Source organism: Lycorma delicatula, chromosome 10 (genome assembly GCF_047948215.1).
Source record: "Lycorma delicatula isolate Av1 chromosome 10, ASM4794821v1, whole genome shotgun sequence".
NCBI classification, from domain to species: Eukaryota; Metazoa; Arthropoda; class Insecta; order Hemiptera; family Fulgoridae; genus Lycorma; species Lycorma delicatula.
This window is the reverse complement of record NC_134464.1, coordinates 4,772,646-4,788,192: the sequence shown is the minus strand read 5'-3', so window position 1 is coordinate 4,788,192 and position 15,547 is coordinate 4,772,646. Positions and strand designations below refer to the sequence as shown.

The 15,547-nt window shown below is 31.0% G+C and overlaps 1 protein-coding gene across 6 annotated transcripts in view; it reads left to right on the top strand.

The window, feature by feature from the left end:
- The window catches only part of Nab2 (Nuclear polyadenosine RNA-binding 2), a 134,040-nt gene that overhangs the window by 23,578 nt on the left and 94,915 nt on the right, over positions 1–15,547 (top strand). For all 6 annotated transcript variants that reach the window (XM_075376953.1, XM_075376951.1, XM_075376950.1 and 3 more), the window contains exons 5-6: positions 1,504–2,273; positions 14,733–14,972. In XM_075376953.1, the coding sequence (XP_075233068.1) occupies positions 1,504–2,273; positions 14,733–14,972 (1,010 nt within the window). The remainder of the gene's footprint in view (positions 1–1,503; positions 2,274–14,732; positions 14,973–15,547) is intronic.

Here is a 15,547-nt window from a genome sequence, read left to right as displayed (position 1 = left end):
ACCTTTCAAAAAATCTTGACAGACAATGACACCCTTAGTGGTGCTAAGGGTATTAATGGGGATTCACTACAATGTCTATGTTCTGATTTTTCTCATTTATATTAGCTTCTTGCTTTGAAAATCTGTTAACGTTTCTATAAGGAAACTATCTCATGTTTTCCTTACATTTTTAATGGCAGACCCGGCACAAGCATTGATTGACAATCAAAAAAGGACTGATTTGTCTCAAAGTTCCCCTTGGTTCGTTTGACAGTAAGATATTTTGGTACAATGATTGCATTACTTGTTTGGAAGAGCTGATCAGGATCCATAACTGCTGACTGTCTTCTCTTTACCCTGCTGGGAGGGCCTTTTACTGGACAAGGGTTTTTAAGGGGTCCCTCAACCCTCAGATATGTTTCTTGGTTGATTTCCATTCAAATTCTACGAGTACCAGGGAAAAGTCAGACCATTGCAGCTGGGGTATGCAGTTACAACAGGGTGCACTCTGGTGTCCTGAGGCCATCATTTGTGATTGTAACATAGTCATTCACCTATTAGCATGATCAGTTCCACCGTAGGTTATAGTTGTTTGGTCCACGGGTTGTATTTTATTTTCCCCACCTACCTCGCATTTCTGCCAAGCATTACCCAATCTGGCACCCGGGAACATGCCTGATGGAGGACAGATAACCCCACTACAATTCAGTAGTGGAAAGTGAATTATTACAATTCAGTATTATTATTATTACTACTACAATTCAATAACTTCTGAATTAATTCAGCTGGATCATGATACCTAGCTTTTACAACAGTGCATTACATATTAGTATAATGATATTATACGACTTTATACCTGATAATGAATCTGTAGGTTCAAAAAGCGTATTATATAAATTTATGAATTTATATTGAGCTTTTTGATATTTTGATGAGGTTTTTTTATTAATACTTAATTACATCATACTTATCAATGTGTTCAAGAAAATCAATTATATTCATTCCGTGGTCAGTGTTGCTTTCTCGGCCTTTCATTTTGAAAGTTCAGGTTTGAGACCTGTTCAAACATGGTGAGAACTTTTTAGGGATGATCCAGTTATAAAAAAACAAGTCTAGGTGAATTGGGTAAATCATCTGTTAGGGAGATATAATTTTAAAAGAAGGCAAACTTCTTTTTCACCCATCAGAGAAAGTATAAAGTTTATAGCACCTGAAAAGATCTCATCAGGTCTGAGCAGAATTCAAACCTGAACTTTCTAAATGAAAGACTGAGAAGCAAATGCTCACCATGGAATGAATGAAAATAATCATTTTCTTGTACATGTTGTAAAGTCTGATGCAATTAAGAAATAAGCATAAATAAATTTGATATTTACATAAATAATATTTATGCATAATGTTTTATACATATTCACTCACATTTTTTGAGTTTGTGGTAAATCACAAACTGTATATATATATATATATACACACACAATAACAATGTGATTAAATTTCTTACTTATGTTCTTTATTTTGTTTCAGATTTAATTGAAGAAGAGATACCTGTAAAAAGAAAACAACTAGAAAAGACTGTTAAAACAAGGACTGATAGATCATCTGAGAAATCTGTAGAATATTTACCAAGTAAAATTAAAGATAGAGTTAAGAGTGTTGAAGATCATAGTGAAAGAAAAGTTGAGAAAATAAATAAAGAAACTAATACCATAAGGAAAAGGTCATCAAGAGATGATCCTATTATAAAAAAATCAAGTCTGGGTGAGTCTGGTAAATCATCTAGTAGGGAAGATATAAATAAAAAAGAAGAATTAAAAAAAAGACAAAATTCTTGTTCACCCATCAGAGAAAGAAGTAGTGATAAAGTAATTTATGATGCAAGAGAATTGTTAAATCGTAAAAAGGCAGAAAAACTTGCATCATCAAAAGATAAAGATATATCGAAACAAAGTGAACAAGTTAAAAGAAAACGGGAACGATCATCAGAAGAAAGGCATTCAAAAAGAACTGTCTCTCACAGTAGTGATGCCAATAGTATAAGTCATAGGTTAAGTGCGTTAAGAGATAATGAACGTGAAAGAAATGGTAGAGATAAGGACAGTTCTTTGAAAAGTACAGTTCATAGAACGGCTCTAAAAAGGAAAACATTAGATGATGATAAAATCGATGATCGATCTGATCGTAGGAAAGATGATAAAAGATCTGATATTATGAGGTCAAATAAAGTTATTAGGATATCTGAAACCGTTCAAGCTGAACAAGAAATACTTAAACCTCGTTCTTCTTCTAAGACTGTGGTATGTTGAATCATTTTATTAAATAATTTATCATACTTTGAATATTTTTACAAAGTTTTAGGTTGCTGATTTTTTTTGTTGTATTCATTTGTGATATTGAAGTTGGAAAATTGTTGAATTAATTGGAAACATATTTTTCTACAACAAGCAGCCTTAGCTCACACACAGTAATAATTGCATTTTACTTTGCATTCCTTCTGTTTTTTATCAAGATGCAGATTTCTTGGCTATGCATTTCTTGCATCAGTTTTTTCATATAGGCAGTGTTTTAATTAGTCCATTTTTAAAAATAAATTGAATTAAAAGATGTTAAATAGTAGAATTTATTTCTAAAAAGAGAGTTTAAAAAATAAATTAAAAAGTAATATCAAATTATTTAAACTTTTTAATTTATTTTTGAAATTATGGCAACTTAAGTATTAGCTTTATAAGATGTCAGGGCTCACTTTGCTCACCCAGCCATCTAGCCAGAGGCTCTGGCTTCTGGACCAGCTGGGGCCCAGGTCATTCCAAGCTAACCCAGGGGCTCCCCGGGACCATGAGTCCTTTCCAAGGGCCGCAAAGCTCACTTCGGCCATCATTCATGTCTAGCCAGAGGGCTCCACCCCCTGGATCCCCACAGTGTTCATTACCCTCATGGTTGTGAGAATAATACAGATAAAAAAACAAAGTATTCAGGCTTTATAGAAATCTGAAAAAGAAACTAAATTACCAAAGGCAAAATAATAGTAAATATGGAACCACATGCCTCTGACAATGAAAAATTCATAACTTTTTTCTGTTGCCATTGTGTCAGAAATATAATAAAGTAAAAGGATTAATCTTTTTTTTTTTCATTAATAAAGATCTTCAATTCACAACTTCATCCCCAAAGGGACTAGGGTCTCGGACTGTGGCATAATACCTTCCCCAAGATATCATGACTGAATCCTGTAAATTTGAAAGCAACTGGTCAGTCAGTTCTTGCACCGTGCTGTTACAAACAAACCCACTGACAGGCAAAATTTTGACTTTATATATAAGAAGATATATATACATACACGATCAGAAAATAACCATAAATTTATCTCTGCGTGCTATTTTCTTTTGACTGATTTAATTTTTTCTACATTAGGTGGCAGCACAATGTATAATGTTTATCAATATGTTTAGCCGTATCATATGCGTTGTTGAAATTTGGCAGCCTAGTTTCATGTGTTGTAATATATTTTGTTTGAAAATTATGGAAGAAAAGATTCGCATTAAAAATTGAATAAAGTGTATTAAAGTATTGAAGATGATAAAGAATACTTTTTGCTAGGTTATTATGACGACACCAAGGGTTTACAAGCTGTACATACAGTTTCAAGAATCCCGTGAAGTCATTGAAGATAAAAGAATTGAGTTTTTCCTAATGCATCAATAACCATGAAAATATAGACAAAATAAAGGACATGTGATCAGTATATGTGTTAAATCGCTGTTAGAGATGTTTCTGAAGAAGTGGGAATCTCGTATTCATATTAAGTGATTCAGGTATGAAACTAGTAACAGCAAAATTTGTTCCAAAAGTGTTGAATTTTCAACAAAAGCAGCATCGCAAAAAAAAACTAGCAAATATCACTGATGATTCTGAATTAATCAAATGTTTCACATCAAGTGGCAAAACATGGATATAGGAAGGGTATGGTATCAAATCGAAGATCAAATCATCATAATAGAAGCTTCCTGAAGAACCAAGGCACACAGAGTTTGATCCAATGCTAAGGTTCTCCTTATTGTTTTTTATTATTGCAATGCTGTTGTCCATTATGAATTCTTTCCACAAGGTATTATGGTCAACAAACGGTATTACTTTGCAGTTTAACATCGTCTATATGTGAAACGGTGAGGGCAAATAAATCTTTGATTTTGCACCACGATAAACACTCCAGCTCACACTTCACTATTAATTCAGTTACTTAGTCATAACACCATACTAATACCACAACCTCTGTATTTCCCAAAATGGAATCCTACAGCTTTTTCTTATAATATTGCCGTAACTATTATATATACTTATACTTAATTATGTGCTTATATTACTTTTTTTATAATATTTAATTTATAAACTTTTAAGAATTACTTTTTAAAGTATAGTACCATCACTCATATTTATTATTTTTATTTAATACAATTTATAGATTCCATAAGAAATAAGATTGTATAGAATACATATAAAACACTATAAATAATTAGCTTGAAAAATGGACAAATTTGGCTAAAGATCACTTTTTAGAATGACCGGTTGATATTTTTAGTAAGCTGCATAATATCAAAGCTTGTGTATCGCGGTTTTTTTTTTGTTTATGAACAGAACACTGAGTTAATGTGTCGGATATCTCAAGTCATTCGGTTATGTACCTTGGACAATTGTTATATAATACTATAAATTATTCTCATCCTTCATATTCATTATACGGTAGTATCTGAGATTCAAATTAGTTCACAGATGTGGAATTATTTTAAGTGATTTTATGACTTAAAATTAACTGTTTGTAGTTTGGAAGCGGTTAGGTTTTTACTTGAAATTGAATATATTTGGTGTATTGCTTTTCCATTTTGGTTGGAACACTTTACTCTTTCTTAATGATAACTTCTACTTGAATATAAGTTACTGCTCATTTATTTTTTAATTTCATTAAATATTACTATTTTATAAATTATATGATATTGATGTCCCATCAGGGACACCAGAAAGGATTGAAGTGCATTTATGAAGTAGAATTGATAATTCTTCAAACTTAAGGAAGTTTTGTAAAAAATATAATTTCCAATAAATATAGCTTTATAAGACTTCAAAAATAAACAGCATAATTTTTAATGATAATGGCAAAGACACACTTAACTGAAAATAAAATTAATTACAAAAACTGTATTTACTACAAATTTATGAATTTATAGTGTAGCGTACAATCAGTATATAATAATTAATATCAATAATAATAAAATAAAAAAAATCAGTTACAGCTAATTCTTCTTAAAATTTCATATGTTTTCACGGTGCCCACCACGTCATCAGATGTATTAAAAAATTTTATAAATTGAAAAAAGAAGAATGTTACCTCTTCTTGTTAGTCAGTTTGTTAAATGGTAATTTGAAGAAAATTTTCATTGATAATAACATATTCTTACTTATCAGATGAATTTATAATCATGAATTCTACTAATTCTTGAATTCATTCATCATTTTCAAATTTCATTTGCTCATTTATAATATTAATATAATTGTTTTTTTTTATTATATGTATTTTTTCAAGACTGTTTTAATTTATTATTACTTATTACTATTACTTTTATGTTCTGTAAATTTAAAAATGTATGTTTACTTTATGTGATCTGCATCGTTTGATTTTTGCTTATTACATTTAAATGTTTGTAAGTGATTTTTAAATCTTTTTAAACGGTCTATTTGTCATTTCTCTAAAGAATTTATTACCACAATTAATTGTCTATGTACATCTGGTTTATCAAAAAAGTTTTTATTCATTATTAATCAGGCTCTTTAATTTAATTTCTTGTTATTAATTTTAGGAGCTGTTTATAAAAGTTGGTGAGATGTTTTTTGTGAAGAAGTGAAATTTATTATTATTTGTTAATAGGTAGAAAACTTTTATCATAATTAACTATAAGGGTAGAGAATGTTTTTTCACAGTTGTATTTGAATATTAATTTATTTATTAAATTATTAATGAAGTTTTTATCATGTCCATTTTCGATTGCTATATGTTTAATTGCATTTAATCCAATTTTTAATTTTATATGATCAGCATCGTAGTTATTTGTAAAATTAATTTCTGTCATACTTCTAATCTTAATCTTCCTTTATCCTTTTTAATATAAAGAAAATTTACAATTTTATTTATTATTTTCAATTTGTACAGTAAATTGTTATATCTTTATGGAAATCATTATTCATTAATAATAATGTGCTCGAAATTTATTTTTTTATTAAATATTATGAAAATATCTACATATGTAATCCAAAGTTTTGTTTTGTGAATATGTGTAATAATAAATATAATAATCTCTACTATATTTTGTAAAAATATTTCTGATAAAATATTACTTAATGTGGATTCCACCGATATACCTTCTTGTAAGTAAAATTTATTATTAAATGTACAATAATTATGGTATATTTCTTCTAGAAATGTTTATTTTATTTTTATGTAATAGTTCTTGTACGATATTTAAAGTGTCTTTTATTGGAAGTTTTGAATATGTGTTGTTAATTTTGTTTGAAACTAATGAACATTTTCTTTGATTTTTATAAGACTTGAAAATTAAGTTCATTTAATGTTTTTTTTTTAATTTGAAATTTAATTTTATTTTAAATTTAGGTCATTCAAATTGAAAAAAAATTTAATACATTAGATGAAGTGTTGCAAACCGTGATTAGAATGATAAAGGACCGATATAAATGATTAAAATTATGATATGCAGAAAACCAATTTTGGCAATAACAACTATAAGAAACCTCTCCTTCCATCAAAAAATAGCCGCATTCAGTAGTACATAACGGAACTTTGATATATTGATCATTATATAAGATTAAAAATTAGATTGAATTTAATTAAACATATAACAAATGAAAATAGAAACGATAAAAACTTCATTAATAATTTAATAACTAAATTAATATAAAAATACAACTGTGAAAAAACATTCTCTACCATTACAGTTAACGATAAAAATTTTCTACCTATAACATATAATAATAATAATTCATTTCACTTCTTCAAAAAAAACATCTCATCAACTTTTATAAAATATCTCCTAAAACTAATAACAAGAAATTAAAGAACTAATCAATAATAATTAATAAAAACTTTTTTGATAAACCAGGGTGTATAGAATTAATTGTGGTAATAAGGATTGTAACAAATTCTTTACAGAAATGACAAATAGACCGTTAAAAAAAAGATTTAAGAATCATTTAAATCACTTACAAGCATTTAGATGTAATAAGAAAAAATCAAACTATACAGATAACATAAAGTACAACAAACACACTAATAGTACATTCAATAATAGACCTTCAACTGAACATCTAAATTTGTACCGCAGGGCTAGAGCGGTATGCCGTCGGGTTTTCTTGAACACTAGGAGAAATTCATGGATGAAATATGTGAACACCATCTCACGTACTACTCCCACATCTACTGTGTGAAAAAAAATCCATGCAATTTTCAGGTCGCCAAGGCAATCTATTCTCGGTCTCATCGATGAAGGAGAACTCCTTACATCATCTTCGGCTGTAGCAAATACTTTAGTAAAATCTTTCCGCTCGGTGTCTCTCACTTCATCATATAGTAATGACTTTCAGAGGTACAAAGCACGGATGGAAATATTGGTGTTTCGGTTGGTGAATTGAACACTCCTTTCTGACTTAAAGAATTGATGTACGCACTTAAGAACTCACGTGACACTTCCCCTGGACCAGGCAACGTTCACCTTTATATGCTTTCACACCTTCCTAAATCAGCACTACAACATCTTTTGAGTATTTATAATGATTTATTCTCCGAACAAGTCTTTCCGCTCGGCTGATCAGAAGCATTTATTATACCAGTACTAAAGCCTGGTAAAGACAAAACCGATCCCTCAAGCTACCGCCCTATTTCTTTAACAAGCGTGTTGTGTAAAATAATGGAGAAAACTATAAACCGCGGGCTTGTATGGTACTTGGAGAAACATGGCTTTCTTTCTTCGGAACAGTGTGATTTCTGACAAGGGAGATCTTCCATTGACCATTTGGTGTCAATAGAGATAGCCATACAAAAGCCTTCCTGAACCGCCAACAACTCGTTGCTATCTTCTTCAATATAAAAAAGGCGTACGACACAGCCTGGCGACGTGGCATTCTTGACACCTTTAGGAGGTGGGGAATCAATGGCAATATGCTTGCTTTTATCCGGGGATTCTTAAATCACCGAACGTTTCGTGTTCGTGTAGACGATTCACTTTCAGACAGTGTCGTCTCGGAAAATGGAGTACCTCAAGGTAGTGTATTAAGTGCCACCTTGTTTTCTGTGGCTATAAACAGCATTACCAATTATGTACAGGCTCCTGTCTCTTGTTCTCTTTTCGTTGATGATTTTGTTATTTACGTTCGAGTCTCTCTACACGCTCTGTGGAGCGACTGATACAGAACACTATATTTCGCCTTGAGGCTTGGTCAAGAACTACTGGTTTCACATTTTCACCCAACAAAACGAAATTTGTTAGTCTTTTCTTGGCTACGGAACCTTTCTAATCCGCGGGTTTTTCTGAACAGGGAGCTTATTGCTTTCTCTCCTTGTGTCAAGTTTCTAGGTTTGCTTTTTGATAGCCGTCTTACCTGGATCAAACATATAAAGGAATTGAGGACAAAATGTTCCAAACTTTTAGATATGATGCGGGTCCTTAGTAACACCAATTGGGAAGCCGATCGGTGATGTATGTTACGTTTTTACTATTCCCTTGTTCGTTCCCGTTTGGATTATGGTTGTGTCGCCTATTCTTCAGCTCGTCAAACCGTGCTTAAAATGCCTGGACAGTGTACATCATGCTTTTCTTCAGCTTGCCACAGGTGCGTTTAGATCGAGCCCTATCGCCAGCTTACTTGTAGACAGTGGCGAGCCGTCATTTTGGGATAGACGAGACCAGCTTTTGTTATCTTATTTTGCTCATCTCAAAGGACAGCAAAATCACCCAGTTCTTAAGAATCCTAATTTAAGGAAGTATGAAGACCATCCATGTTGTTCTGCGCCTGTGGGTGTCTGTACACGACGTCTGCTGCAGCGTATAAATGTTGAGACTCCCTCATTCTTTCCATCATGTCCGTGCTCGAATCCTCCGTGGAGGATAAACCTTGTAAATTTTACATTTGACCTTACGATAAATGATCAATACCACCTACTGTTTTCCAGCAGATGTTTCAGTTTATTCTCCCCAAGTCAAACCCAGACGCAGTGATATACACTGATGGGTCGAAACATGACTGTAACATTGGTTGTGCTTTTGTTATCAATGAAAAGACTTATATGTTTGGCCTACCCGGTATTACGATTGTGTTCATCGCAGAATACTCGTTATGAATAGGGCTCTTAAGTATCGTTAGCCCTAAATATAGGAGCATTTTTATTTGCAAAAGAAAACTTTTATTCCAAACATCCTGTCGTCATTGACATTTATGATAAAATCGCTGAGTTAGATAAACACAACAGAGAGGTAAGTTTTTGCTGGATCCCTAGCCACGTAGGGATTCTAGGTAACGAAAGAGCAGATTCTGCTGCCAAAGAAGCGTGTATTCAACCTCCTTTCAGCACCCAAGTTACTATCTTTGATTTTATCAATCATATAAAACAATCACTGAGAGCAAGGTGGCAAAGTGACTCGACGACTACCGTCGATAATAAACTCTGATTGATTAAAGATTCAGTGTTGCCATGGGGCTCCTCTTGCAGAAAATCTCATCATGAGGAAGTGGTCCTCTGCCAGTTATGGTTAGGACATACGAGGATCACACACGAATATCTAATCTCAGGAGAAGCCCCACCCCTATGCACATGATGCAACTGCCGCATGACTGTGCACCACATTCTCGTGGACTGCATATGTTATGCGGCGTTGCGTCGTCAGTTTAATATACCTAGAAACATCCGTGATATCTTGTGCAATAATAACGGAATTTTAAACCGGATGTTTCTCTTTTTGCATAGTACCAGGTTACTGCAAAGAGTTTAATATTATCATATATGTTTTTCTGTTAGAAGAGTTTTTTTAATAATTTTAAACTTTACTTTCAATTTTGACTTATTTGGTTCTATATATTTAATTTAACTATCCGGGGAGGGGACTTTTGCACAACCCATCGGAATTAGATAAGTTTTATATAGTTTCTTTATTTGATTATTTTAACTTTTATATTTTATCAACTTCATCTGTGGTATTAGTTTAGAGTTTTATTTTGCCTTCTTGACTTGTTTTAATAAATTTTTATTATATGATTAATATTACATTTACACCTTATAAACTTTATTATTTTGGAATTATTTTACCCTTTTATTAATAAAATTCCGAGTAATGATAACGCCCAGGCGTTTTTCACCCACCAAAAAAAAAAACATTCTAAAATTTACAGGACACAAAAGTAATAATAAATAATAAATTAAAAACACAGTCTCTTGAAAAAATACATATAATAAAAAGCTTATTTATAATATATTAATATTATAAATAAGCAAATGAGATTTGAGAATAACAAATGGTTTCAACAATTAGTAGAATTCATATAATTATAATAAATTCATCTGATAGTTGTAGTAGTAGTAGTATATATTGTCAATGAAAATTTTCTTCAAATTACCATTTAACAAACTGACTAACAAGAAGAAGTAACATCCGTATTTTTTCAGTTTAAAAAATTGTTTAGTACGTCTGATGAAGCGGTGTGCACCATGAAAGCGCTAATGTGAAGGGATAAGCTGTAAGTGATACTTTTATTTTATTTATTATCAAATAAATAATTACTATAAATTATATTTTTTTAAAAAGAATTGAATGAAAATAATCGAATCCACAGAGTGACCACAAAATCACTTTCCATATAAATTAATAAACATGAATTCTTTATCATTTAGTTAATTTAATATTTTTAGTTGTAAAATATACTTTAAATTACAACTGTGTATGTTACTTCATTGTCCATACACAGTTTTATGTCACCAAGTACATTTGACATTGTCTTTTATGTTGAAGGATTAAAGTTGTAAAAACAGTCTTGACAACGGTTTTCTCAACATTGCTTAGTTGCAAATGGGATATTTTGTTCTTTTATTATGTCTCAAAGGGGTATAATCAAGGGGAGTTTCATAGGTTAAGTTTGTACTAGTAGGTAGCCACTGAATTTCGGCAACCCTGCCAATACACCATCCATCAGAAAGTTAATTTAAAACGTCCCTTATGACTGAGCGTAACAAGGTGGAACTCCCATTTTGCTGTAAAAACGCAGTTAATACAAATCGATCGAAGCCGAGGAATAAAGATTTTATGGTGTGAAATGCTGTTAATAATTTCTTTAAAAAAAATTTGTACAGCCTTGTTGGATGCGTTTCAGTTATCGCGGCTTGCATCATTATATTTGGCTGGTCTGTGATTTCTTTATAAAAGTGAGTATTTTCTTTACACTAAAAAATACATGTTCCAAGATCTGTTACTCAGGTAAATGGCACACTTGTCAGAGAAGAAAACCGGTTTCGTGATTGAACATCCGGAAGACACCTTAGAAGAGCTTTACGGTAAGTTTCCCTGAAAGCCATTGTCTGTGTCAGAAAGCTTAATAACACATCAGACTTAAAAGATTTAAGCCTGAGATTTTTTTTTCACTCTTTTCTGAAGCATTGAACAGGGAATAATTACCTCTGAAGATCTTTTCCCGGTTGACTTAAGATGGATCGTAAACAGGATTCCCTAATGATATCAGAACTGTTCGATTGACTGGAAGGATAGCCAGATTATTTTAATCAAAGACTGACCTGGTGGAAAAGACCCTTTCCCCGCTTACAGAGTTACTGCTGATGAAACTTCCTTACCAAAACGCTGAATAAATTTGTCTCTTGTGTTTTCATTTCCATTTGTACTCTTCTGCACCTGACCGATAACAACAAGCCTTTCTTCAATAGAATACTCTCTTGTGTCTGTCATTTTAACTTACCGCTGCACAAATGAAAGTTCTCATTAAACATGTGAAAAAAACAGCAACTTCAAACAAACCTGGCACTTTGTTGAGTAAATGAACGCTGTTGATTTACCTTTACAATCACATCATGACATCCAGCATTACCAATCTGTATATTATATCATGCAAACGGATTTTGTGGCTGCTCTTGGATAAATACAACAGTTCAGATGCAAAGCGTCCTGATTGTGATTATAATTATTTAAATGAAAGTATATCTCTTAAAAAACCATTAGTAGCTCTTTATTTTTTCACATGGGAAAATAAAACAATATTTTTAATATGGCTTACAATATATTAAATTATAACCACGTTTGTTATAAATTGTGATAATTTTATGATAGTTAAAATGTATATTTAAGTAAGAGTTTTAATATGAATGTTTTGAAAACTTTTTTTAAAAGAATTTACTGGAAAATAAAAACAAAATTATTCAGTTCGGTAATGATTGTACATTTAACATTTAATTTAAGTAACTTAAATGTCTATTCATTATTTTATAGATATGATTACTTACTTATAGAATAGACTTGTTTATTAATAATTTTTAACATTTTTTTCATTCTTTTATGATCCAACATGACTGTTGATTGTTAGATGTGACAAAAAGGTATGCAGTTTTTTTAACATTTTTTAAATTTGTAATTATTTTATGCTATTTTGAAAGATGAAACATGCCATTGTTTATCGTTAATCTGATAACATCTACGTATATATATATATATATATATATATATATATACACGAGGTTTTTTCAAAAAGTAACAAGAATTTTTGTTTTTTGGAATGAATTTTATTTATTCATCTACATTAATGTTATCCCCTTCAAAATAAGTCCCCATTAGATATTATACACGTGCCAACACTTTTTCAGTTCAGCAAAACACTTCTGGAACTCGATCTTTGGAATAGTCTTTCAGGTATTTCCTTTTAATCTCATCTATGTTTGTAAAACGACAGCCCTTTAAGGTTTTTTTTATTTTTGGGAATAGAAAAAAGTCACACGGGGCCATGTCTGGCGAATATGGCAGCTGGGATATCATTACAGTGTTACAGCTCATTATCATGGTGTAAAAGCCATGAATTGTTTCACCACAAATCTGGTTGTTTTTCGGATTGCTTCATGCAAATGGCACTGAACATGTAGGTAATACTCCCTTATTGATCGTGTGACCTTGTGGCAAGAACTAATGATGCACTATGCTGTTAAAATCGAAAAACATGGTGAGCATAACCTTCATATTTGACTGTACTTGTCGAGCTTGTTTTGGCCTTTGTGATCCAGAATGCCTCCACTGGGATGATTGAGCCTTAGTTTTGACGTATCTGTAAACCCATGTTTCATCACCTGTTATGACACATTTCAGTAGTTCTGCATAATTGTTGACTTCATTCAGCGACTCCTGAGCAACTTCCATTTGCCGCTATTTTTGTTCAAAATTCAACAATTCTGGAACAAATTTTGCTGTCACACGTTTCATATCCAAAATATTTGAAAAAATTTCATAGCATGAGCCAATTGATATACCAATATCATCAGTGACTTTTTCATGTTTTCATCAGTTGTTGATATGCTGGGGCGCTCGTCATCTCCAACAACCTTCTTGGAATGCTTATACCACTCGTAAACCCTTGCTTTACTCATACCAGACTCACCAAAATCAATATTTAACATTTTTAAAACATTGCTACGCTTGATTCCATTCTTATTGCAAAATTTAATACAAATTCTCTGATCTATTATTTATACAAATAAAAAATCACCGATCATATCAAAGCATTTGTTATCCTTTTGACAACAGACTGAACATCCAATATGGCTAAAATTGTATAGATAGTTTTCAGACATGTTTACCAATACAACAACGAAAAAATTTTGATAATCAGACTAATACAACCCGTGAAATTTAAAAATTCTCATTACTTTTTGAACCCACCAAGTATACATTTTTAAATTATTTTATTTCTTATTAATATTGATTTTTTTTTTAAATTAGTTTTATGATTATTTTTTTTAGTGTTTTATTTTTCTAAGTGAGCAATTTTTACACCCATTTCAATTTAATTCATTCACTTTATGGGGTCCCTTACGACTATTATGTGTTTGTTTTTCTGTTTGAATATTTTCATAAATTATTTTATTTGGTATTATGGTTAGTTATAATTTATTCAGTTTTGCTTTAAAATTCAGTAATTGTTTTAAAACTTATTTTAAAATATATCTTATTAAAATATATATTAACATTCTGAATAGGGGATGTTATGCCATGAATTTTTGTGGGAATAAATAATCGCTTTGGTTGTTCTATAAAAAAAAGATTGAGAATTATATTCAGTATTGCATTACTTAAAAAAATTCAGTATAAGATGGGCAGTTTGTTATTGCTCTTGGTTATTTTAATAAAGTAGGTAATGAGTGCATGTGATTTATTCAAATAGGTCTGTGGCCATTTTTATGATCTTAGGCAAAGGCGTTTTGCATCAGTAACTGTAGGTTTAAATATTACAAAATTTTTTAAGATGCATTAAAATAAAGTACCTAATTTAAAAATATTTAAGAAGAAAAAATAAGAAAATAATAATAGAAAGTTTTGAAGAGTAAATTTACAGAGAAAAATAAGAACATAAAAAATATAGTCAAGGTTCTAGTTAAATTTTATAATAGTTCTCTTATTCGTAATATATCTCATCAATTAATATATATTTGATGTTCATAGATTCCTCCTGTGGAAAGGAAAAATGTACATTCTAGAACAGCTGTTCCTAAAGAAAGTAATCGTGATGTCGAAAGGGATAGGGAAAGAGAAAGAGATAGTGGTGTGTCTAGTGTAGTAAGAATTACACCACGTCCCAAACGACCTGCATCTCAACAACCCAGTTCCAGTTTAATACTGAAAGCTGTAGCTGAAGCAAATAAATCACTTGCAGCAGCACCATCAAGACCTCATTCTGCATCAGTCAGTATTTTTTTCTTGTATTAATTTTGTTTTTTTTTATTTATTATCTTTGTTTACATGATTGTTACACAGATGAGTCGTTTGTTTATATTTAATTCTTTGAAGTATGACAGAATTTTGAATTTTTTTTAATAATCCACTGTGCATTAAATTCTAAAAGAGGTGTTGTAGAATAAACTTGGCTTCTTTTAATTTTAACTTCTAAACTATCTGTTTGTTACATGACAGGAATGCTTTCGGCCATTTTTTGTTTTTATTTTAAATGGAATGGTAAGGAATACGTTAGAGAAAAGATGAATATGTAATCGGGTGGACTAATGTTTTTTAAATATGACAGCTCAGCCTCTGCCTATTTTTACTCAACATATTTCACTGTTTAATACATAAAACAAACATTGATAATTTGTGGATGGTACAGATAAAATAAAACAGGTACTGAGTTCAATTCCTGGGTCAGTATTATGACTTAAATAAAATGAGTAAGAGTGAAACGCACTAATTTATTAAAGATTAACATATATAACTATAATAACAAAATATGGAAAACAATCAATAATTAACTTATAGTACACACT